Source organism: Haplochromis burtoni, unplaced genomic scaffold (assembly GCF_018398535.1).
Source record: "Haplochromis burtoni strain Fernald_Lab_line unplaced genomic scaffold, NCSU_Asbu1 Contig_126, whole genome shotgun sequence".
Classification (NCBI taxonomy): domain Eukaryota; kingdom Metazoa; phylum Chordata; class Actinopteri; order Cichliformes; family Cichlidae; genus Haplochromis; species Haplochromis burtoni.
The window spans coordinates 380,628-403,031 of record NW_024582487.1 but is presented as its reverse complement, the minus strand read 5'-3'; the positions used below and the strand labels follow the sequence as shown (position 1 = coordinate 403,031).

General features: G+C 39.3%; 2 protein-coding genes and 1 long non-coding RNA gene across 6 annotated transcripts in view; 1 reads left to right on the top strand and 2 right to left on the bottom strand.

The window, feature by feature from the left end:
• Nucleotides 1–2,530: 2,530 nt before the first annotated feature.
• Nucleotides 2,531–14,185, bottom strand: LOC121815064. Its single transcript, XR_006054757.1, has 3 exons — nucleotides 13,642–14,185; nucleotides 3,599–3,658; nucleotides 2,531–3,480 (listed from the first exon to the last, which is right to left on the bottom strand). It is a non-coding gene; the product is annotated as an uncharacterized LOC121815064 (long non-coding RNA).
• A 612-nt stretch (nucleotides 14,186–14,797) lies between these two features.
• Nucleotides 14,798–17,285, top strand: nkx2.4b (NK2 homeobox 4b). Of its 2 annotated transcripts, XM_005929867.3 has the most exons (3): nucleotides 14,801–15,430; nucleotides 15,557–15,769; nucleotides 16,265–17,285. In XM_005929867.3, exons 1-3 carry the CDS (start codon nucleotides 15,274–15,276, stop codon nucleotides 16,924–16,926), a joined length of 1,032 nt encoding a protein of 343 aa, XP_005929929.1. In that variant the 5' UTR covers nucleotides 14,801–15,273; the 3' UTR covers nucleotides 16,927–17,285. The 2 variants fall into 2 exon arrangements, with proteins under 2 accessions (XP_042079965.1, XP_005929929.1); XM_042224031.1 differs by having other exon boundaries at nucleotides 14,798–15,769.
• A 410-nt stretch (nucleotides 17,286–17,695) lies between these two features.
• Nucleotides 17,696–22,404, bottom strand: part of xrn2 (5'-3' exoribonuclease 2) — a 43,938-nt gene continuing 39,229 nt past the window's right edge. Inside the window, exons 30-31 of one of the 3 annotated variants that reach the window (XM_042224028.1) lie at nucleotides 19,628–19,838; nucleotides 17,696–18,076 (exon numbers count right to left, since the gene is read on the bottom strand). In XM_042224028.1, the coding sequence (XP_042079962.1) occupies nucleotides 18,014–18,076; nucleotides 19,628–19,838 (274 nt within the window). In that variant the 3' untranslated portion in view covers nucleotides 17,696–18,013. Of the gene's footprint in view, nucleotides 18,077–19,627; nucleotides 19,839–22,404 lie in introns of those variants that run through there. The other 2 variants (XM_042224029.1, XM_042224030.1) reach the window with 2 other exon arrangements.

Genomic DNA, 22,404 nt, shown 5'->3' with positions numbered 1-22,404 from the left:
AGTAATAAGTGGTGCTGGTTGTTTATTCACCAAAATAATGACATTGTCATACTAATTAATATTTTTATACTCTAACAACACATAAAACATGTTAAAGTCCAAACATAAAAAAATAAATAATTCGATTGTGCATATAAAAGGAGATGCAAGGAGACATAAATTCAAAGTGTTGAGATGAATGACATCTGACTGCACATTCTTTCGTCTCACTGGCTGTATTACACACTGACACACTGAAGTTATTTCTGGTCTGCAGTACTTGCTCAAAGCTTGACTTTCAACAAAGCCAGGAGTGAAGGGTAGTCTGTGACAGTTTGTGCACGCTGAGGCATCTTCCTGGTGATGCAATCTGAAGTTTTCTATTAAATACATTTTTAAGATATTCTATCTGCCTGGATTTCCAAACAGAATTGTGAATTTTAAGTACATCAGAGACTGTTTAAAGTCATCTGTTCAGTAGACAGATTTATTTGCATTAAAAGACCTCCTGATGGCGCTCTGGAGTCTCAGCAGAGCCCTCTTCTCTCTCCCACATTCTCACACACTTTTTGTACTTCCATCTTTGTGAGGACGCTCACTGACATAATCCATTCCTGAGCCACTTTCCCGTGAACATACTACCAGCAGGACGGTGCAGTACCTCAGACACATCCTTGGGTCCTGCCCTGAGTTACAGACATTAAAAAAAAAAGCTAAAATACAGTACAAAGCACAAACTTAAAATGCAAATAAAAGCAGAATTCAGTGATGTGAAAACTCTCTAAACCTTCAAAATGTTGAAGCTGGACATTTGTAACTGTTTTTGAAAGATAATTTTGAATGATTTACTTCCTCTGCAGTTTTTTATATGTAGCATTTGAGGAATTAATCAAAACAAAGTTTTATTTTTTCACAAATCCAGCAAAAAAGAAACAAACATCTGCCAGTGAAAATGCTGATCTTGGAAATTTCTAAACTTTTTAAAACAAACTGAAAACTGGAAATAGAAATTCTCATATTAAATCCTTTAGACCAAATTTTTAATTAAAAAAAAATAGCACAAAATGGTGCACTTGCAGTGCCAGGCTGCTCCCTGACCTCAGTGGCACTCAGACGTCCTCTTCAGAAGGCCTTAATGTTTGGCATGATTGTAGCTAAAAGACTTGTTCTTGGAGCCTGGAAATCACCATCTCCTCCATTGTTTAGGGTTTGGCTACATGAGATGATTGCATGTTTGTATATTGAAGAGGTTCATTATGGTCTGGCTGACACTCATTTTAAGTTTGGTGAAATCTGGGGCCCTTTTCTCAGTCATATTAACAGGGATTCAACATAAACTTTAACCCATTTGACTGCACTTTGTGTTTGTGTGAAACTTCACTTCTGCCGGGCCCTGATTCCTTCCTGGACTTGTTCCCCACATCTTCTGGACTTGGTGAACTCTCTGTTGCCCTGTCTAACCTCACACAGAAGATCATCTTCTTTGGACACTGGTATTTCTTTGGAACTTTTGATTTGTACTGGCTAACCGCTGTATTTTCTGTCTTTTGTTTCCTGTTTTCCTGTTTGGGTTTTTTGTTGTTGTTGTTTATTTGTTTTTGGTTTTCTTTTTTTTCTGTGCTTGAATGTTATTGTTTTTGAATCTTATGTCCTTTGTCTGGTGTGATTTTATGTAACTTCGAACTTAAAATCTTATAAATAAACATTTTTAAAAAAAGCACAAGGACAATCAAAGCAGGAACATGTGCCTGCATACTACTGTCTTATATCACCTTCTTTATCAACAGACTCTCCTCTCTAAATCAGCCTTTTGTTGTACTTTTGGAAGCTGATTCTTTCTTTATTCTTGTTTGATAGAGCTGTCCTCTTTATCTTGTCATAAAGCTCCAAATGTTGGCAGGTCTGGACTGGAGGCAGGCCAGTTTAACATGTGAACTCCTTTCCTGTAGATTCCTCTTGCTAAAATAAGACAGATAATTCTACTGTATTTAACTATAAAAGCTTAAACCCTAATTCCAAGCCATATTTAACCAAAAATGTATACAGCCTTTACTCTACACACACTTAACCTAACATACCTGGTGGTTGGGGGAAGCTGGCGGCCTGCAGGAAAACTATGAAGGCACATGGAGAAAGTGCAAACTGCACACAGAAACGCTCCAGTTTAAATAAAAGCAAATGAATACGGCCTACGACACTGGAAACATGTGTGGGTAACATCAAACCAGACCTGCAGAATTGGGAGATCTGCATCATGAAGCGCAATAAGGAGCAAACACAAAGTAAGGATCCAGAGTTTGGTTATCAGTCGATGTGACCACGATAACTAAAAATAAGTGCAAAGTGAAAGAAAAGTACCGTTGGCTTCTTGGGAAATAGGGAGCAATAAGGGGTGTAATAAGTGCTAATAAGTATTAATGATATGTGTGATATGAATATATAAATATTAAAAAAGGAGAAAAAACAAAACCTGATTAGACCTGAAGCCTCAATCAGCCCTTCTGTACCGCAGTGACAACCAAATGCAAAAATTCACTCAGGTCCTTACAAAGATGACGCATACGCATACGCACACACACACACACACACAAACACACACACACACACACACGTGAGTTTTCCATGTTTCTCATGTTTCTTAATGCGTCTTTAACTGCCAAGTGGTGCAGAGATGGCGCCTTGACCTGCATCACCCTGCACACAGGCACACTGCATGATTTCTGAAGACCACTTCTGAACACGTGACCTCTGACCTTTCTCTGTGCACTGTAACCACAGGTCAAGATGAAGCGGGTTTTTTTCCTCTCATGGTAACAGCCTGAAATGTGTGAGTGTGATAAAAGAAAAAACATCTCGGCAGGCGTGACGTAAAAACACGTTTAATATCTGTTCGCCAGTCGTTTCTATCCATGAGTTCGGAAGGTTTACATCTCTGTTTTTATGTGTTTTCTCAGTGCTTATTATATGTAAGGTTTTCAAGACACAATAAAGCAACAAAATATGGATCAAAAAGTATTTTAATTTACATAATATCCCGCACAAAATAAAGAAGTGAACACTGAAGGCATGCTGTTGAAACTGAAAACACTGCCATCGAATAGTCTCGGTACATTTCTAATAGAACCAAAAAACTGGATTTAAAGAAAGACTAACACGTTTTTTTGTCTAATATTTTCATCGACCGCAGAGCAACATCAGCTTTGAGACTTAATTCCAGAAAAGAAAGAAAGAGCGTGAGTCCAGACATTGTGCCGTCAAGTCCTCCTTCTCCTCTCAGTGTGGAGTTATCGGCCGGTGGATTTTTCTGTGTCTCAGGAGCCAGGTGGTCTGAAACAGCCCCTCCACCCCACCTCCACCTCCCTCCTCGCCCTCCTGGTTAGAGTGGGCTGCCTTTTCAAGAGGCGTTCAGGGGGCCCCAGCTGCTTGCCCTAATGCTCCTCCGGAGAGCCGAGGATTAAACTGAGGGGAGAGGGACAGAGAGGAAGGCAGAGAACCTGGAGTCTGCAGAGGGGAAATAAAAGGACACGATGAGGCAGGAAATGTAAAGAGGGAAGGGGGAAAAGGATTCATACAAATAGAGGTTGTAGTTAAGTGTCTCCTCCACCTCCTCCCCCCCCACCTCTAGCTTTGGTCAGAGACATGAGGTGGTTTGGCTCAGAGCCGCTCTGGGGGACCAGGTCTGGAGAAAAACAGAGAAATAAAAGAGAAATGATATTTGCTTAGCAAGGAGGAAAGAAATGTGAATCAGTGGGTTGTATGAATAAAATTCTAGTATTTTGTTTCTTTGTAGCTTTCTTCTTCTGTGACTGCACCTACACAGTTTATCATGCAGCTTATAACTTAGCACTCCATCATCTCATTCAAATATAGACCAAAAAAACCAACATGGCAGGAGCCAAAAGACGTCTGTGCATCCCTCAAATAAAATTTGAGACATTCTCAAATTATATTTGAGAATTCTCCGAACAAAACTAAAAACCCCTTTTAAGATCTGTACCACCCACAGCAAGACATATCATCAATGTAATAATACAGCTCACTGTGAACAGAATGAATAGTATCTAACTTTTATAGTAATTTCATGTAGAAAGAAAGAATATAGCAAAAACATATTAGATAAATTATGATTTGCATTTCACGGAAGAAAAGAAGTATTTGACACCCAACAACCTGTCCAGAATTCTGGCTTCCACAGTAGTGTACAAATCAGGCACACAGATTACCATCAATCAAACAATTATATGAATCACACGTGTTCATAGGCTCACTTTCTTCTATTCCAACCTCTCCACCACCATGAACAAGACCAAAGATGTGTCAGGGACAAGATTGTAGACCTGCACAAGGCTGTGATTGGGCTTCAAGACCATCAGCAAAAAGCTTTGAGAGAAGATGACAACTGTTGGTGCGATTATTTGGAAATGGAAGAAATATAAAAGACCAATGAGGTAGTGGATCAGCCCAAAATGAAATGATTTGAATGCAGTTGGAACCACACTTACCAAGAACACCATTGCTAACGCTATGCTTTAATGCCAAAGGTCCTCTGCTCAAGCAGGTGCTGTACAGGCCTGTCTTCAGTTTCCCAGTGAACATCTAAATGATTCAGAGAAGGCTCGGGTGAAAGTTCTGTGGTCAGATAGAACCAAAATTGGGCTATTTGGCATCGATTCAACCCGCTGTGTTTGCGGGAAGATAAATGCTGAGTATGACTCGAAGAACACCATCCCCATAGTCAAGGATGAAGGTGGAAACATTATGCTTTGGGGATGTTTTGGTGATAAGGGTACAGGACAACTTCACCACATTGTGGGGCCATATAGAGCAGCGGTCCCCAACCCCCAGGCCTCGGACCGGTACTGGTCCGTGAGTTGTTTGGTACCTGGCCGCGAGAGTTGAGGCTCAGGTGTGAAATGTATGGTTTTCAGGATTTTTATTGGTTTTAAGCGTTATTTTGTTATCGTTTTTATCATTAACTCGGTTTTCCTGGGTCTTTTCACGTGTGTTATGAATAAATCTTCTTTTTTTCGGTACTGGCTACTAGTTTTATTTTGTTGTATTTATCCGCGACACCTTAAAGGCCGGTCCGTGAAAATGTTGTCGGGCATAAACCGGTCCGTGGCGCAAAAAAGGTTGCTGACATAGAGTAAAACTTTGGTGAGGACCTCCTTCCCTCAGCCAGAACAGTGAAGATGGGTCTTGGATGGGTCTTCCAGTGTGACAATGACCCAAAACATACCACCAAGGCAACAAAGTAGTGCCTAAAGAAGAATCACATTAAGGTCATGAAGTGGTCTGGCCAGTCTCCAGACCTATGGTAAGTGGACCAGTTCTTTTATAGCGCTTTTCTACTCTGAGCACTCAAAGCACTTTACACAACTTGTGCTTTCACTCATTTTTTTTCTTAGTGCCTTCTAACTACCATTTACACTCCGATGGATGCATCGGAGAGCAATTTGGGGTTAGGGTATTTGGCATGCAGACTAGGGGAAGCCAGGAATCGAACCACCAACCTTCCGATCAGTAGATGATCTGCTCTACCACCTGAGCTACAGCCACCGCACCTGACCTCAGTCCTACAGAAAATCCTCGGGGGGAGCTGAAGCTTTGATTTACGAGCAGAAGGATTTAGAGAGTTTCTGTAAGGAGTGGGCCAAAGTCCCTCCTCAGATGTGAGCAAACCTGGTGACCAACTACCAGAAATGTCCTATCACTGTGCTTGCCAACAAGAGTTTCACTACCAAGTACTAAGTCATATTTTTTCTTGAGGATCAAACATTTATTTCCATGACATGCAGATCCATTTATAACTTTTATGTAACGTGTTTCTGGATTTTTAGTTGATGTTCTGTTTCTCTCCATAAAAATTAGACTACGATAAAACTTAGAGACTGATCATTTTTGTTTAAGTGAGCCAACTTACAAATCAAAGGAGATTAGATCATTATTTCATATACTATCATGAGAAATACACCAAAAGGCACTGGCATGAAGCCTAACAGCACCTAGAACTTGCTGTACATCATTAGCAGTTTGGCTGCCTCCATGTTGCTTCTTCAGAGCCAGTGGTTCTGGTGTAGTGGGTAACACAGTCACCCAACACAACAAAGATCCCTCAAGCAGACACAAATCCCACAGTGGGTTGGATATTGGGTACAAAAGGGCACCTGGTGTAAAATGTGCCAAATCAAACCCATAGCTCCGTTGGCTGGGATGATCCATGTGAATAAGAGATTGACCGAAACAAGCTTCATTTGTAATGCACAGACACAAATACCAGCTAAATACTAGAGTAATAACACACAAAACCTGAGACACAAACTTCTGGGATAGTATGCACCACACAGCAAGTGCTCAAAATGAAAGGTGGATGAGGCCTAGCAGACTCCAACCTGTGCTGGGACACATTTTAATCAGTGTGTCCACAACCCTAACTCAAGTATCCAAGTGGATCAGTTCCAAAAAATAAAATAAAAGTAATAACCCTGTTCAGAGGGGTCATGAAGGGGGAAAACGTTCTATAGAAGCCAAAATGTTTTTGCATCAGGCTGTAAACGTGTAAAGTTGGGCATTTTAACATGAGAGTTTATGGGTCTGACTCATTTTTAGAACTGCTCCCAAGTGGCCATTAGAGGTACTACAGTTTTTATCCTTTTCACTGTCAGGGGTGCCTTTAACAAAGCCAGACTTATCAGTTTAAGAGACAGAAGGATGAGGAGCAAATCAGTTAAAAGAAACCACATTGTTGCTCTTTCCAGCTGTTTTGCTGTTTAGCATGCTACTACTGCCTACTCGCTCAGGAGCCGCGGTCTACAATAATGGTCATGTGATGTGATTTCAGTTTTGTTCTATTTTTAACAGGTGCAAATACGAATACATACGTACAAATATTTGAATATTCTAATACAAATACGAACAACCCGGTTTTTGGCACAACATCGCTGAAATGTTTGGAGAAAGTTGTTTCTGCAGATGTTTGCTGATAAGTGTGATCCTCCTCAGCTTGTGCCCACATTGGCCCATGAAGAACAGAAAGAAGTCAGGGTTAAAGTAGTGATGGAAGAGCAAATTCAACCTAATGAGGAGGTCGGGGTGGATGGATTGGTCATTTCGAAGTCATAGTGGACATCTTTATCATTTAACGGTCTTAACTACGTGTCTGTAACTGCTGGTGTGACGATAAAGGCTCATATTTTAACACAAACTCTGATCTCCACCTAAAAACCTCACCGGGGCGTCTTTTGTGCCTGAATTTAAAACAGTGTCATATTTTTAAAAAGCTTGTCATATTGTGGTTATGAAAAGTTGCTTAATTTGATGAAATAATCAAGTAAAATCATGAAATTTCTTTTGCAGTTAAGTTTTAGGCTTGCAGTTCACATCTAACACTGATTAAATTGATGGCTGTTTATTAGCTTGTTGAATTAGGTGAAAATAAAGTCATTTTTTTTATTTATTGCTTCTTATTCAGAGATCTGACTGAGGTCAGGGGCACTTCTTCACAGAGAAACAGATTCAGACTGATGTAAATCAGAAGATGGAGTCTTTGAAAGGAAAGAAAGAAGTAAATGTGTTTCTGCCAGCAGATCTGACTTCTTTGTGTGCAGTCTGTTTATCGTTTTTCTGCCTTTTTATTTCATACATCAGATCAGACTGCAGGCAGAACTGGTTCCACATGGACCTGTAGTTGTTTATTCTATTCACTGTGCCATCAAGGCTAATGAGAAGCACAGATTAAACACAGCAGGAATAAAATCTAAACTGCAAACCAAAATCTGTCTGTGAAACCCAGCATAACCTCCAACCTCAGAAAAACTTCCCCATGACACAAAAAGGCCTTCACAAGTTTGTGTTTGGTTTATTTAAATGTTCCAGATTGTGGTTTTAAAATCAAATAAATTTATTCAGTTTAGCCCCATTTTCCTCTCTCAAACAAACACGCACATATACAGTCTCCCAGCTTTACAAACCAGTATAATTTTTCTTTAATTCTATATTGAAGGTGGATAACTAAGAGTCCTTGAGCAAAAAGATTTGAATTTCCCGACCCCCTCACCGTCTCTTCTACCAAGGTGAGGGTTACTGCTGTGGTAAATGAAAGAAGTCTGTCAGCAAGTCCCTTTGGACTATTATAGAATAGAAGAATCAAGTACTTTATTGTCATTATTTATCATCATTTATTAAAATAAATGTGTAAAATTACAGAAAGATTCTGGTACTTAATTGCTCAGACTTCCTGTAATTATACTGTGAGTTATAAGTCTTGATTAATCCATATAAAATGTCCTTTTTAAATGTATTTATTTATCTAACTTTTTTTCTGCTATTTAATTGTTTATCTGTTGCTTCATTACTGTTGTACAAGTGGCTGTAGAGGAGGTCGGTGTCTGTAGGACAAGTTCAAATTTATCAAACAGTTAAAAGTTTTTTAAAAAGTAACCATTCACATTTTTCAACAACATCAGACTGTATATTAAAGATGGCCAAACGTGGCCACACTGATAATTCATTTGTGGGGTCTGTAAACATTTTTTCAGTTGTGTGTTTGTTTGTTTTGCTTTCTGGAATTTGGAAGGTGCCTATTTGGATGAGAGGGGTGGAGTGATAAGTAGTCAGCTAGTACTAGCAGGCTAAGGTTGGCAAGCTGCATGCACAGACAGATACCTGCTAATAAGTGCTAAATAACAGACTAATACATTTAGGATTGATTAACAAAAGCATACTGGAGGTCTGTACTTCACACATAAGCATATTCTTTGTCACCCAGTTCCAGTAAAATTCTCCAGCAGCACAGAGTTGCAGTTGAGTTCAGAGGCTCTGATTACTGGATATTAGGACTCTGAAAGTGGCAGCAACTACAGTTCAATTCAAATTTATTCAGTTTTATTTATATAGAACCAAATCACAACAACAGTTGTCTCAAGGTGTTTTAAATTGTAAGGTAAAGACCCTACAATAAAAAATTTGCACACAAATAGACTAAAGCAGCTACAACTTTTTAGCCTTAACAAAATCCAAATGGATGTGGTGGAGTTTTGTTTTGTTTTGTTTTGTTTTTAATGTCATGAAAAATTAAATTAGGATTAAATTATACCATTTTAAAATAGGAATCTATGTGGATTGACTCACTTCTGGAGTCGGCCTCAAGTGGAGATTAGAGAAGCTGCAGTTTTTGCGACTGATAGGGTGCTATGCTTGAATATCAACCTTTTCCTGGTAAAGAAGCCCAGCACATCTTTGCATTCTTGTTCTTTTGTGCAACAAATTTGAGGAAATATGAATATACACACCTCTTAAAAGTATTGCAACCAGAGGTCAGGTTCTCACTTTTACTGCTTACTTTTTGCAACCAGAGTGACATAAGATTGGTTATCATTTGTGATGTTTTGAAAACATTTAGAAGCTGTAATAAATTAAAAATATTTAAGTGATTAGTGATCTGTTACCCTCAAACACAGACAATCCTGCAGCCATGCTCACCAGACGGTGTCTCGGGCTGCTTTGTACATTAATCTGAATTCAGCCAATCAGAGCGATGGCTGATAAAGTGCATAGTTACTTTCATTTAACAGCAAACCACCCGTAGCAGGGGGCAAAATTATAAGCGTTACAATGTGGGACCGGTAATTATGCTTTATTTCAGGTCATGATGATTTTATTTGGGCTTAAAAGCACTTTCCACCGTGGTATGAATACAGTTCACTTAAAAACATCAAAGAAAAAAACAATAAAAGGGTCATCAGTTATTTTACATTTTTATAAAAATAAAAGTAGTTGCTCGTAGTTTATTAAAAGTTTGTTAACATATCTTTGTATGTTTAAAACCACTGTGTTTCCTAGATATTTATATGTAATTAAACTGGATTAGCAAACACATTTGAAAAGAAAGTCAATTGTTACTAAATTATATTTTTCCAAAATTGCAAAAGAGAAATATGAATTTATTTCGTTAACTGTAATTGTGTTATCGAGTTCATCCATTTCACAAAGTTGGAAAATAAACATTCACACCAGTCTTTGCATTTTCCATAGCAGGTGGTGTATGTTTGAGGAAAGTACAGATTAGTAAATGAAACAAGTATGCACTACTACACGCAGCTCCTCAGTATGCAGACAAAAAGCATGGCTAAGGTACGTAAACCTTATTTACTCGTTTAAAATTAAGTAAGTAAAGACATTTTACAGTTACCTGAGAAACAAAAAGAAAGTTAAATGCAATGTCTGAGGACAATCTCTGTGCTAAGCAGTTAAAAAAAATGATTTAACTCCTGGTACACAGCAAAAGATTAACGTTTTACAAAAACAGGAATGTTAAAAATAATGTACGTTTGTATTCATTTTAATTTCAAATATTAGAACTAAAGTAAAAACAGGAGATAAGAGAATATATGCTTTAAATATTCACATAGTTCTGAAATTCCTTATGATTCCTTATGATGATTACGATAATTAAAAGAGCAGATCAATCAAAACAGGAGAAGTAGCTGACAGTTACTTTTTTAAATGGAGATAAATGAATCCGTGCTGTGAGTAAGATCACTGAGGGGCAGCTGCCCCCCCACCCACCCCCCCACAGCACCTGCCAGCTTCATAATCTAATTACGCATCCATAAAACAAGCAGGATGCTAAAGCATTAATGATTACTGGATTAAACACTTAGTAGACTGACACTAAAAAAGCAATCGCTTTTGTGGAATTCATTCACTAAACCAAAATCTTTGTATTTGACTTTCAGCGTGCTAAAAATGGAATTTCATTACTTTTCAACATTTTCTGACCTTGAACAAACTCTTATTTAAAAAAGCTCGTTAACGTCCTTTAGAGAACCACAAACCTCCCTGTACTCTAAAAACGACAGAAAATAAAGGATTAAACCACATTCGTGACATAACTGTGGAGTGATTATAAATCAGGAGCTTAGACAGAGATGGTTCTCTGTGATGACATCGCAGGAGTTTAAAGAAAGCAAAGGGAAACTTCTTCTAAAAGAACACAAACCTCATGGAAATCCTCTCTAAAAACAAAACAAAAGAAAACATGAAATACATACAACACAGTGTGGAAGAATTTGTTGTATTTTACATTTTTACTTTTTTTGTCAAAGATATTTTTACTTTACATTAAAAAATGTTCATTAATATTCAGCAGGATCTCACATTTCAAACATTACTTTATGGTAATAGGTGACATTTTTTACACAGTGAAACCCAACACATTGTTCTGAAAAAGGCATCTGACTGGGGCCTGTCGTCGCCGATGAGAGATTTCCCCTGAAAACCTCGACTGTGGTTTTATTTAAATGACTGTAATTATCCCACATTTCACAACAAAATGAAGCAAAATTTGTGAAGCACTTTTTTTTTTTACAGCATTAATCATCTGACGACCGCTCAGATTCATCTGTGTCCTTTCAAAACGCTGTGCATAATAAATCAAACTTACTTCTTACGTTTTATATTTTACCTTCACAGACTTACATTTATTTAATGCAGGATTTCATCTGTTTTCAAAGTCTGGTATTTTTTTATTCCAAGCGTGAATGTGAGAAAATAATGAACATTTAGTTTTAACACAGACAATAAATCATGTGGATTATTACAGATAAATTGCTGTTTTAAAAGCCAAAAGAAATATTATAGGATCGTTGTTTAAAACATTATTTAGCAGAATAAAGAAGTGAACACCCAATTAATTAGTTAAGTGTAACAAACACCTTACAGTTTAATTAACTCACCATAAAAATCACTTAACAGCAGCAAAGATACACTAGATCTCTGCACAGCACTACAGGGATTTCAATGTTAGAGTGCCACATGTGGACCCTAAACTGATCTGCATCACTGGTAATATATACATCATTTAAGTCCCTGTAGGAATTTCATTTAAAGGAATAAACCTACATTAGCTGGAATCTAAATAATAGAGCAGAGAACATGAGTACTGTGACACTAGATGACCTCTCAGTGCATTTAAATGCTTTATATTGATGCATTCAAAGTCCCCGTGGGAATATTATCATATAACATTTTCAAAAGGCCTTTTTGGGTGAAGATTACATCAATAAACAATAAAATAGATCCACTGTACATACAAAGAGCACCGGAGGCCTGTTGTATAATAATTATATCACACTTCCCATCTTATGCTAAAGAGTTAAAGAAACGCTGCTTTTAAAATTTGCTATGTCACTGAGATAGCATAGAATCACTAAACAAGTAAATAATGGTCCCTATTATTTGGAAATGACCCCATCAGTATAATTATTTGTAACACTCACTATAAAAGGAATTCAGTTTAAAGACTAAAAACACTTTTGAGCCATAATGAATTAAAAATAAACTCATTGTAAATCTTACATTAGAGAACATGAGCATGGCTATGTTAGAGGCTGACCTTTCTGGGAATTTGCATGAAATGTTTTCACCTTAAACATATCACAAATATCCTTGGACACATTAAAAGTCCCTCTGGGAATATACTTATACAAAGCCTCTTAGGAAATATTAAAGCCAAGAAACACCAAATTGGACACATTATGAGAAACCTGAGTACCAGAGGCTCGTAATTTTACTACAACATCACGGGGTATGTAGACTCATAGGGCGTAAACTATTACTATTAATTTAATTTTGTATTTAAAAGAAAAGGTTTTCATATAAAGTAATTAAAGTAGACTCACCAAGAGCCTGCACATACTGCAATGATTATATATCTAACAACAAGTAATTGGAGGATTTTAAAATATCTAACAGACATACACGTATCACGTGCTTAAACACATCATAAACAGCCACAGACACAATTAAAGTCCATGCGGGAGTAATGAAAGTGTCTCTGAAGAGACCATAAAGTCAATGCCCACAAAATCAGGCGGGATACACTATGAGTGGAATAAGTAGAGCTCAGAGGCCTGAATGCTTTGGTGAAATCCCAGGAAATACAAGTTAGGTCATGTAAAATTAAGTAAATAGCGAGACAAAAAAGTCAGACACCTGCAATGATATAAACATTTTAAAATATTAGCGTGTAATATTTTAAAGCCTTTTATTTTTTCTCTTTTTTCACTTGAAGATCATTAAAGTGGCTCAGAGTCACTAAAACTACAACACTGCAGTGATTATATCGGACAGGAAAGGAGCCTGCCATAAGAATCTGATTGTACCAAGTTGACCTTAAACGCATCATAAAAGGTCTCAGACATATTCAGAGCTTCAGCGATGAAAAAAACAACCAAAGATTAAAAACCAAAAAAGCAAAACTGTTTTAGGAAATAATAAAGTGAGTAAAACCTAAAACAGATTAATTATATGTGACTAGCCAAAGCACTCAAGGTCTGTATGTGACAAGTTTTAACTATTATTAGGATGGTGTGATAGTTCCCCCCCCCTAAAGTCATTAAAGGAGCATTAGATCACTAAGTGCCTGCAATTGTATCAATGCATAAATACATTAACACATAACTTTTCTGTAGTGATGTCATATTAGAGCACTATAACTCATCAATAATAGTTATAGCGATAACGTCTCTCGTTATAAAACGTTACAGGGGCTGGAAACATCTGTAGACACCATCAGGCCACTGCAGAGCTCCAACTCCTCAAAGTAGAACCTTGTTTCAGGTGGTTCCGGTGCTTCTGCACCCGCCGGGTTACCTCACTTACCGCCAGCAGTAGTTCTGAGCCCGGAGGAAGCTCCGGATCCCGGCCTCGGTCCTGGCCCGGCTGTTTTCCGATCCCTCCTGCAACGGGGAAGCCTCGATCTGTGAAAACTCCAAAGAGGACGTGGCGTGACGTGGTGCTGCAGGTCAGCAGGTGATTGGCTCCTCGGACTGTTTACAGGATGGCTGAAGGTGCACGTTTAAAGGTGGATTGTTTTCGGTCAGTGAGAACATTAAAGAGGTTTAAGATCAGGAGAAAAGTCTGGATATCCTCGCAGCTCTGACGAGAAAAAGTAGAATTAAAATGAAGGTCAGAGCTTCAGCTTCAGTCTCACTTCTACTGGAAAAAGAATTGAAAATCATCCAAAACATTAAACTGGATGTAAATATACATATATATTTTTTATTTTATTTGGGTCATTTCTTCTTCTTCGACTCACACGCATGTAGCTCCATTTCATGTTCGTGTTTTTCCTAATTACAAAAAGCGGCAAAAGCTTCTCTGTAGTCTCATTTCTCTCATTGATATTTCTAATCTTAAATATTTAATCTTAAACTCTTTGAAACTTTCATTGGGATGTATTATGCCATAAAAAAAGGGTAAACAAGTAAACCTGCAAATTGAGCAAATAAAACAATAATTGGATAAATTATTTACATGCAAAGACTATTTGATTAAAGACAGTGAAACAAAGATTTTTACATCATAAACACTTGACAATAAATACAGTCTGAATAATTATGATTTTAGTTGATTTAATAGCTTCTTAATATTCGTTTATAGGAGAAGTTACACATAAAAAAAATCCAGAAACAAAAGTTTAGCTCGGTTTATTTTTGTGAACTTTTGTAACGCGCAGAGTGAGCAAAGGGAGCAGATTAGCTCGTGCGCAAAATTCATGTAGAGAGCGGGAAATACACGGGATTAAAACACGCGCAGATTAAACTCGCAGTCAGATTAAAGCTGTGGTTTGAACACGAAGCGGTAACCGCGCGTGGAAGTGTCACAGACTCTCAGATCCACTCGCGCGTAACTGGAAGATGAAACTGAGATAATAGACCTGCGCACTGTTGCTCGCGCGCAATAACAGAAGAAAACCGCGAAAGAACTGCAGGTGTCACACGTTGAGGGGTGGGGGGTGGGGAGGATGGGGCACATTTATGGTCACTTTAAATGAAAAAACATCAAATTCAGTTCCAATAAAGAGCGATCTGAAGGAAAGCCGCTGTGAGAACTCTGACAGGTGGCCGCTCTTTTTCTTCTTCTTCTCCGGGTAAATATGTGCCGTGGTAAATCAGGTGATGATTTTGATGTTTGGAGGAATTTGGGCTTTGACTCTATCCAGCCTCGGAAACAGAATCCGCAGCAGCAGCAGGTCTGAACCATTTTCTCTGCTTACCTCTAATGTCAATTACCATTGTTGGCTGCTGTGTCCGCGTCGCTCCGCCCCTCCATGTGGGTCCAGCGGGATAAGGGCAACTGGTCTCCTCCTGCTGCCGATCAGCTGGACTTTTTCCCAGCGACACAGAAGAAGCAAGAAGCCGGTGGGAGGGAGGGGGACGCAGGCAGAGAGCCGCCAGAGAGAACCGAGCACATCCAGCCGCACGCAGCAGGAGGGCACGGGGTGGCCGCACCATGTCCTTGAGCCCAAAGCACTCCACTCCCTTCTCAGTCACAGACATCTTGAGCCCGATGGAGGACCGCTACCGCAGGTTCGGAGTGATGGACCCCGCAGCGGGGAGCCTCGGATCCCCGCTGGGAGCCTACCGGCAGCCGCAGGTCTCGCAGCCCGGTATGCAGCATCAGCAGCAGGCGCACCATCAGCAGCAGCCGCCTCACCTCCACCACCATCACCATCATCACCACCACCACCACCTGTCCTCGTCCTCTTCTTCATCCTCCTCCTCCTCTTCATCAGGCTCGGCCAGCGCAGCAGCAGCAGCCGCTCTGGCTCCCGGCGGGCCCTACCACGTGCCCCACGGGGTACCGCAGTTCTCCGGAGCCGTCGGAGGGTTCTGCAACGGCGGCATCGGGAACGTCGGAGACCTGCCGTCCTACCAGGAGACGGTGAGAGGCGGAGGGGCGGCAGCGGCGGCGTGGTACAGCAACCCGGAGCCCCGATACCCGACAAGTAAGAGCGTCCCCGGCCCGGAGAGACAAGCCTGAGTTAGACTGAAGCGATTGTTAGAGTTAAGTCACTTTATTAGGATTATTAGACATGTTACAATAATCCGGCTTCCTCTTCCAAACGATATGAAGGATTTAAAAAGATTTATGTTTTATGAAACGTTTGTTTGTTGCTCCTAAACAAATTGAATCCGAATTAACTGCATTTTAATGTCTTTAAATTAACGTCAACATGTTTGATCTTTTAAAGTTAACTCACTGATTTATCCCATTAGACTCTCGCACCTGTCGGTCTGGTTTAAAAGATTAAAATCGTACAATATGATTCATTATTGAAGAACAACAACAACAAACTTTTCCTATTTTTACAGAAGACTTTGGGGTAATTTAACATTTTAAATTTTTTTCTACCGTTTTCACTTTTCCTCTCTAAACGAGTTTAGTTAATTATTATTATTCTTTCTTTTTAAAGCCAAACTCTGATTGTGATTTCTCAAAGTTTCCAGATTCATGGGCCCCTCCGCGGGGATGAACATGCCCGGGATGGTGGGCAGTCTGGCCGGGATGGACTCCACCGCCAAGTCTATGGTGACGCTGCACGCGGCACCGCGCAGGAAGCGACGCGTGCTCTTCTCGCAGGCGCAGGTGTACGAGCTGGAGCGACGCTTTAAGCAGCAGAAGTACCTGTCTGCCCCGGAGAGAGAGCACCTGGCCGGACTCATCCACCTCACCCCGAACCAGGTGAAGATCTGGTTCCAGAACCACCGCTATAAGCTGAAGCGGCAGGCCAAGGACAAGGCCGCGCAACAGCTCCAGCAGGAAGGCGGCGGAGGAGGCGGTGGCGGCGGCTTGTGCGGAGCAACACGCAGGGCTTCGTCTGTGTCCCCGGTCCTCTCCAAGAACTCTAAGGGCTGCCGGACCGACTCGAGTGGGTCGAACCACAGCGGGAACAGGCAGAGCAGCGTGGGGGATGCCATGGCGGAGAGCGGGCAGCAGCCGCAGGTGAACCAGCTGTCCTCCACTGAGGAGCTGGAGGATTTGTCCCCCAGCCCGCCGCTGGGACTGCACGGGCAGATCAACATGACGCAGACGGACGCGGCGCTTATTGAGTACACCAACAGCATGATCGGCTCCAACTTACTGTACGGCAGAACTTGGTAGTGATGCCGAGAGGAGGGCATCATTCCGAGTGGAGTTTTCTGCAGGACACGCGCCAATCTTTTTGTTTTCCTTCCGTGCGTAAAGGTTCGGCTCCTTCTGCACACGCAGTGACTCAAAGGCAGCTTTGAGCAATAAAAAGTGCACAACTCAAACTGTAAATTCGAGCCTCGGGCTCGCGCTGACTCTTGATGATGGCGCGTTTTCTTTTCCCGTTTCTAAACGAAACATTTAAGTCTTTTCTCTCTCTTCTTTTTGTATTTGCCAGACGTGACTGAGACTGAACACAGAGAAACTTTAATTTAAGGAGCTTCAGGATGAGGCACAGCTTCCGGCGCCTCTCACGTTTTTTTTTTTTCATTTCCAGAACAAATTAAATTATTGCAGGTTCAACAAAGTGGAGCAATAGAAGCAGCTCATAAAGACAAAAACCGAACTGAGGCACGTCATCAGAGATCCTTTGTTAAAGCTGATTTTCGTTTGTTTACAGTATTGAATAAATCATATTTTCATTTTGGACCTTTTTATTTTTCTAACGCATTTCCATCAATACAGCTCTAATTACCAACAGGACAGCATTTACTTGGACATGGAACGGATTTCTATCAAATGTCCACCTTTAAATATCCCAAAATATTCACCAAAAATCTACCGTAGGTCAGTTATGTTTTTTTTTTTTTTAAATAAGTGACTTCAATATTCAAACTAAATTTAAATGGGTTTATTTATTATTTTTAACTCATGAAAAAAGGAATTTCTGCTCAGACAAATATACCAACATCACTGAGAAGAATTTATTTTCACTTTTGCAATACATGAGCCAAGTTGGAGAGGTTCCTCTCAAAAATAATCACAGCGGGACACTTTGTCCTTCACTCACTTGTATTTTACAAGTTTAAGAGGCTTCATCATAAAAATCAGAGATTACATAACACACTTTTTTCCCCCAAAGTATTACAATAAAGAAAAAAAATCCTTGTACAAGACAATAATATGAAATGTGGACAAAAAAAAAAAAAAAAGCTAGATGTTGACATTGTTCCCCTAAAAACAGTTCCCCATTCCATAAAATCCCAACATCATTAAGAGTTTAGTTCCAGTTGTATCTTCTGGATGGAGGAGGGAGAGGGTAACCTCTGCCGGAGCTGTAGCCCTGAAATAGAGACAGAGGTTTAAAATAAGATTACAGCTTTACAACAATAAATATGCATCAGGTCAAAGGAATAACTTTAACAAGCACAACACTATTAAAACAGTATTAAAAGATTTAAGTAAGTAAAATGTATTCACAGAACACTTTTCACTGGTAAATATCCCAAAGTGCTTCACAATAAAAGTATAGAACAACATATAATAGAACAACATAAAAACTGGTTAATACAAAGATTTTCTCTGTAAAAATGTAATTGTTTTTTGTTTGTATTAAAACAGTCTACATGGTGGATGGTCAGATTTTTTTTTAAGTTATATTGATATAAAGACAAGATGACACTGAGGGTTTTATTCTTAATTAGTCCACCCATTTAGCACGAGCAGTGCAAGTCTTGGCCACAAGCTTAAGAATTTAAACATCTGTCACATTTTTTCTTGTTTTACTAAACGCTAAAATCAAATGAAATCTCACTGAAATAATTTTTAACTGAGGAAATAATTTAGATTAACACAGACTTTTAAAATAAAGTCTTCCTGTTTAAAAAAAATAACAAAAATAAATCCATAACTTTCAGTAAAACGAAGCACACTTGTTGGAATGCGTGTGATCTGATATTTTAACACATCAGACCCACAGATAAACTGAGCCAAAAAATTCTCTTTACTTTTCCAAATTTTACACACTGAACTTTCTCTGGCTCTAGTTTTAAAAGAACGCCAGAAAACTCTGCAGTCTCCATGCTTTCCTTTCAGAATAAAAGCGTGCTGACATGTATAAAACCATTATACTGTAAAAACAACTCTTTACTGAAACTATTTAAAGTTTCCGGTTCGAATTTCTATCAAACTCTGTTGGCCAATCAGAGAAGAGTTGCTTAAGTGTTCACTTAAAATGCTTCAGAAAGAAACTTTTATTGTCTGATAAGAATCAAAAGTTACCAAAACAGAAATTCTGAAATTTCTGATTTGGTTAAATTCTGATCAGTTACTCCGAATGATTAATATTTCTAGAAGAAAATAATTTCACTCTATAAAATTAAGCATTTTGATAATTTCTTAATTCTTTAAGTTTCAGCTTCTCATAAATTCGTATTGAGTTTTTATGTTTTGTCTGCTGATATTTGAGTGTTTCTGGGTTTTACAGTTCACACAGTACTTTCTTTCAAAACACTGAATCAGGCACAAAAACACCTCCAACAGTAATATGAAGTATTTCAAAATTCAAAAGTATATAATTAAAATTAAAATACTTAAAAGTGTTATACAAATTATAATTAAATATTTTACAAAAAAAAAACCTTAAAAAAAAACAAAAACAAAAAAAACAGACCCAAAGAGCAAAAAGATTCCTGATTTCAATCTGAAGCAACTGAGCAACAACCAATCAGACTCTTTCTTCTGCATCTGCTTCACAGATCTGCCCAGAAACAGTTTAAGCCTCACTTTAACTTTACCAAATAAAAACAAGCCAAAATCAAGTGAAGATAGAAGTTTTAGCCCTGCCCTCCACTTGTCGTAAACAAATTGGTGTGCGTGGAAACGTCGCATTTACCTGATGGTGCTGCCCCCGGTTATCTCTGCGATCGTGCCAGTCGTCTCTACGGCGATCGTAGTGCTGCTGCTGCTGCTGCTGCTGCTGGTAGCCGCCCGGCCCCGAGCCTCCGCCACGGTTCCAGTTTTGCTGATACGCCGACTGCTGCGTCTGCATGGCCCGATCCCAGCCGTGACCCCCGCCCCTGTACTGCTGCTGCTGCTGCTGCTGCCTGGAGACACGTCAAATCTGCACGTCAAACTTTAAAAACTCCAACACAATGAGTAAGAGACACCTGAGGTTAGAAATGTAGAAATACTTTCCCACAGGTAACAATAAGGACTCCTTTAAAAACACAGATGCACCGATAAACCAAATATCTTCCTCTAGCCAGTGTTGGAAGGCAGAAATATTCACCTGACGGTTTAATTACATTTGGAATTTTAAAAGTTTAAAAAGTTTACAAAATGACGTGAAAGAGATGGAAAACTTTCAAGTGTTCAGTTTTTTGTTATAATGAAGAGTCAAACTAAAATAAACAGAATGTTTGGCATGAGAAGATGACATTTAATCACAATTTAAAAATCACCAATATCATGATCAGTGCATCCCTATTAACACATTTTATATCATTTTTGTTTAATAAGACATAGTTTTTTTTTCCTAATTTGGACAAAAAGGAAAGAATATAATAATAACAACAATAATAATGACAATAATAATAATAATAATAATGATAAGTTTTTCTTAAAACTTTTTGAATACAGTGAACAAACACTCCACTTCCTTATTTGTAAGAGCTTCATTAATCAAGTTTCATAGCAGAAATTGTTCTTTTTCGGCACCTTCAGCGGAACATTTGTAACATTTTCCTGTATATTAAATAGCCCAAACTTCAATATTATAGTAACGTCACACAAAAGAATTTGAACTCATTAACTAGACAAGAATAAGCAATCATAACGAATTAAACAGACTCATTTTCATTGTTTTCTTTCCTTTCTTGGGGCTTTTAAACACATTATGTTTTTTGTTTTTACATAACAAAAAAGCAGTAAACGTAATATTTAAATACCCTTTAATACCACATTAAATTAAATTTATGACCAAAGTTGTGTGATAGACATAAACGAAAATATACTATTTTATTATAGTATTTACACTCAAGATGTGCTGTGTTTAAAGTACTTTTAAGAATTTTTATATATATATTTTTTTTTACATGAGCTTCAACTACTGGGTTTTATATCATATTAACAAAACAGCCTAAAATCACGAGTTAAATTAAAAAAGAATCCACAGAATTATTACGACTTATTTTCAGCTGTTCGGCTGATAGCCGTCCACTTACGCTCACTAATTACAGCAGTCTAAAATCAGTCACCACTGTATGTGCACTGGGTTAACACGGACTCTAATTTCCTGCTGGTTTGGCCTCCTGAATCAGAGCGCCGAGCCGTCCTGTTCCATAAATAGCTGAATGATGCAGTGGCTTTACAATTTACAAAAGTGTGGAGGGAGTAAAAGCAGCATCGCTGTGGGCTTCAAATTCTGACAAAACCTTCTGAACAGTTTAAAACCTTTTATTAGTAAACGTGTATTTGTGTGAACCTGCAGACAAAAAGACGAGAAGCAGGACATTTAAGTCCATTTTTCACTTACTGATCGAGAACCTGTTTTATCTGCACATTGTTTGATTAAAGCAATAAATGAAAACCACAAAAGGACAACCTGTTTATTCTTTGCAGCAGTCTGAATCTTTTATTCATTAAAATAAGGAGAAAAAAATAATTTGGCTTTGACCAATTTCATAAACTTAAGTTAAGATTAATTCATGTTTGGAGAATTTCCACCCGACTGATCCAAAAAGTCAGTTTTCAATTCTGGTTTGAAGTGGCCTCCTTAAAATCCCCATCGACTCGAGTTTACCGAGGGATCGAGCTGTCAAAGAGTCAAAACGGCCTCTCCTCAGAGACGACTTAGCATCGATGCACATGAAATGAACCATATTCCCATATGGCCCGAGTCGCCCTCACTCCTGAATTGAGGCGGCCGCGATGCGTCTGCGGGACCGAGTGCAGAGCCAGTACGCTGCGGCCCTCCAAACGACCACCGGACAATGTGCCGATCCAGCGGCGATATTAATGTCTCTTCTGACGAACAATGAAGAGAGCAGAAACAGAGCGGCAGCCCCATCCCTCATTACTGAACCATGTCACACTCTGGCCAGCGGCGGACTTAACCGAGCGCTGGAATCCATAATCCCCTCTCTCCAAGTTCCTCCTGCATTTCATTTGGTCCTGTCCTGAGTAGTTAAAGAAACTGTTTTCAGTCGCCGCTAATAACTACTGACCTGAGGTGACACGGAGCCACAATAGGCCTGAAAAGTTGAACGAGAGAACCTGATTAGGACTTTGGAGAGGTCTGGAGCCAGAATCAATAGCCAGTCTGTGCGGGCCAGGCCGAGGCGCAGGGAAACGCCGCGGTCGCCAACAGCATTAGTGATGCCTCATTAAGTTGCACAAACCTCCTCGAGAGAAATTTGTTTTAGAGCGACAAGAAAAAATCTTAATTCGGACGGAGCCCCCCAACGGAGGGAAGGCAGAGCGGAAAGGCTGGAAATGTGGAGACCACACAGGCCTGGACATGTTTAATTCACACATGACTCACACCAATAAAACACACAAATCTGAGGAGCATTAGAGACGAGTGGAGGACAAAGTCCAGGACAAACCACCACAAAAAGCTGCTCGTATCCATCGACACAGGTAAAGTTAGCATGTTAAGTGCGAACTTTA

Bases quoted from the DNA above. Each gene is read 5' to 3' on its own strand.
- nkx2.4b (XM_042224031.1), top strand. From the start codon at position 15,274: ATGTCCTTGAGCCCAAAGCACTCCACTCCCTTCTCAGTCACAGACATC. The intron at 15,770-16,264 runs GTAAGAGCGTCC...GATTTCTCAAAG, and splicing joins GGAGCCCCGATACCCGACAA to TTTCCAGATTCATGGGCCCC.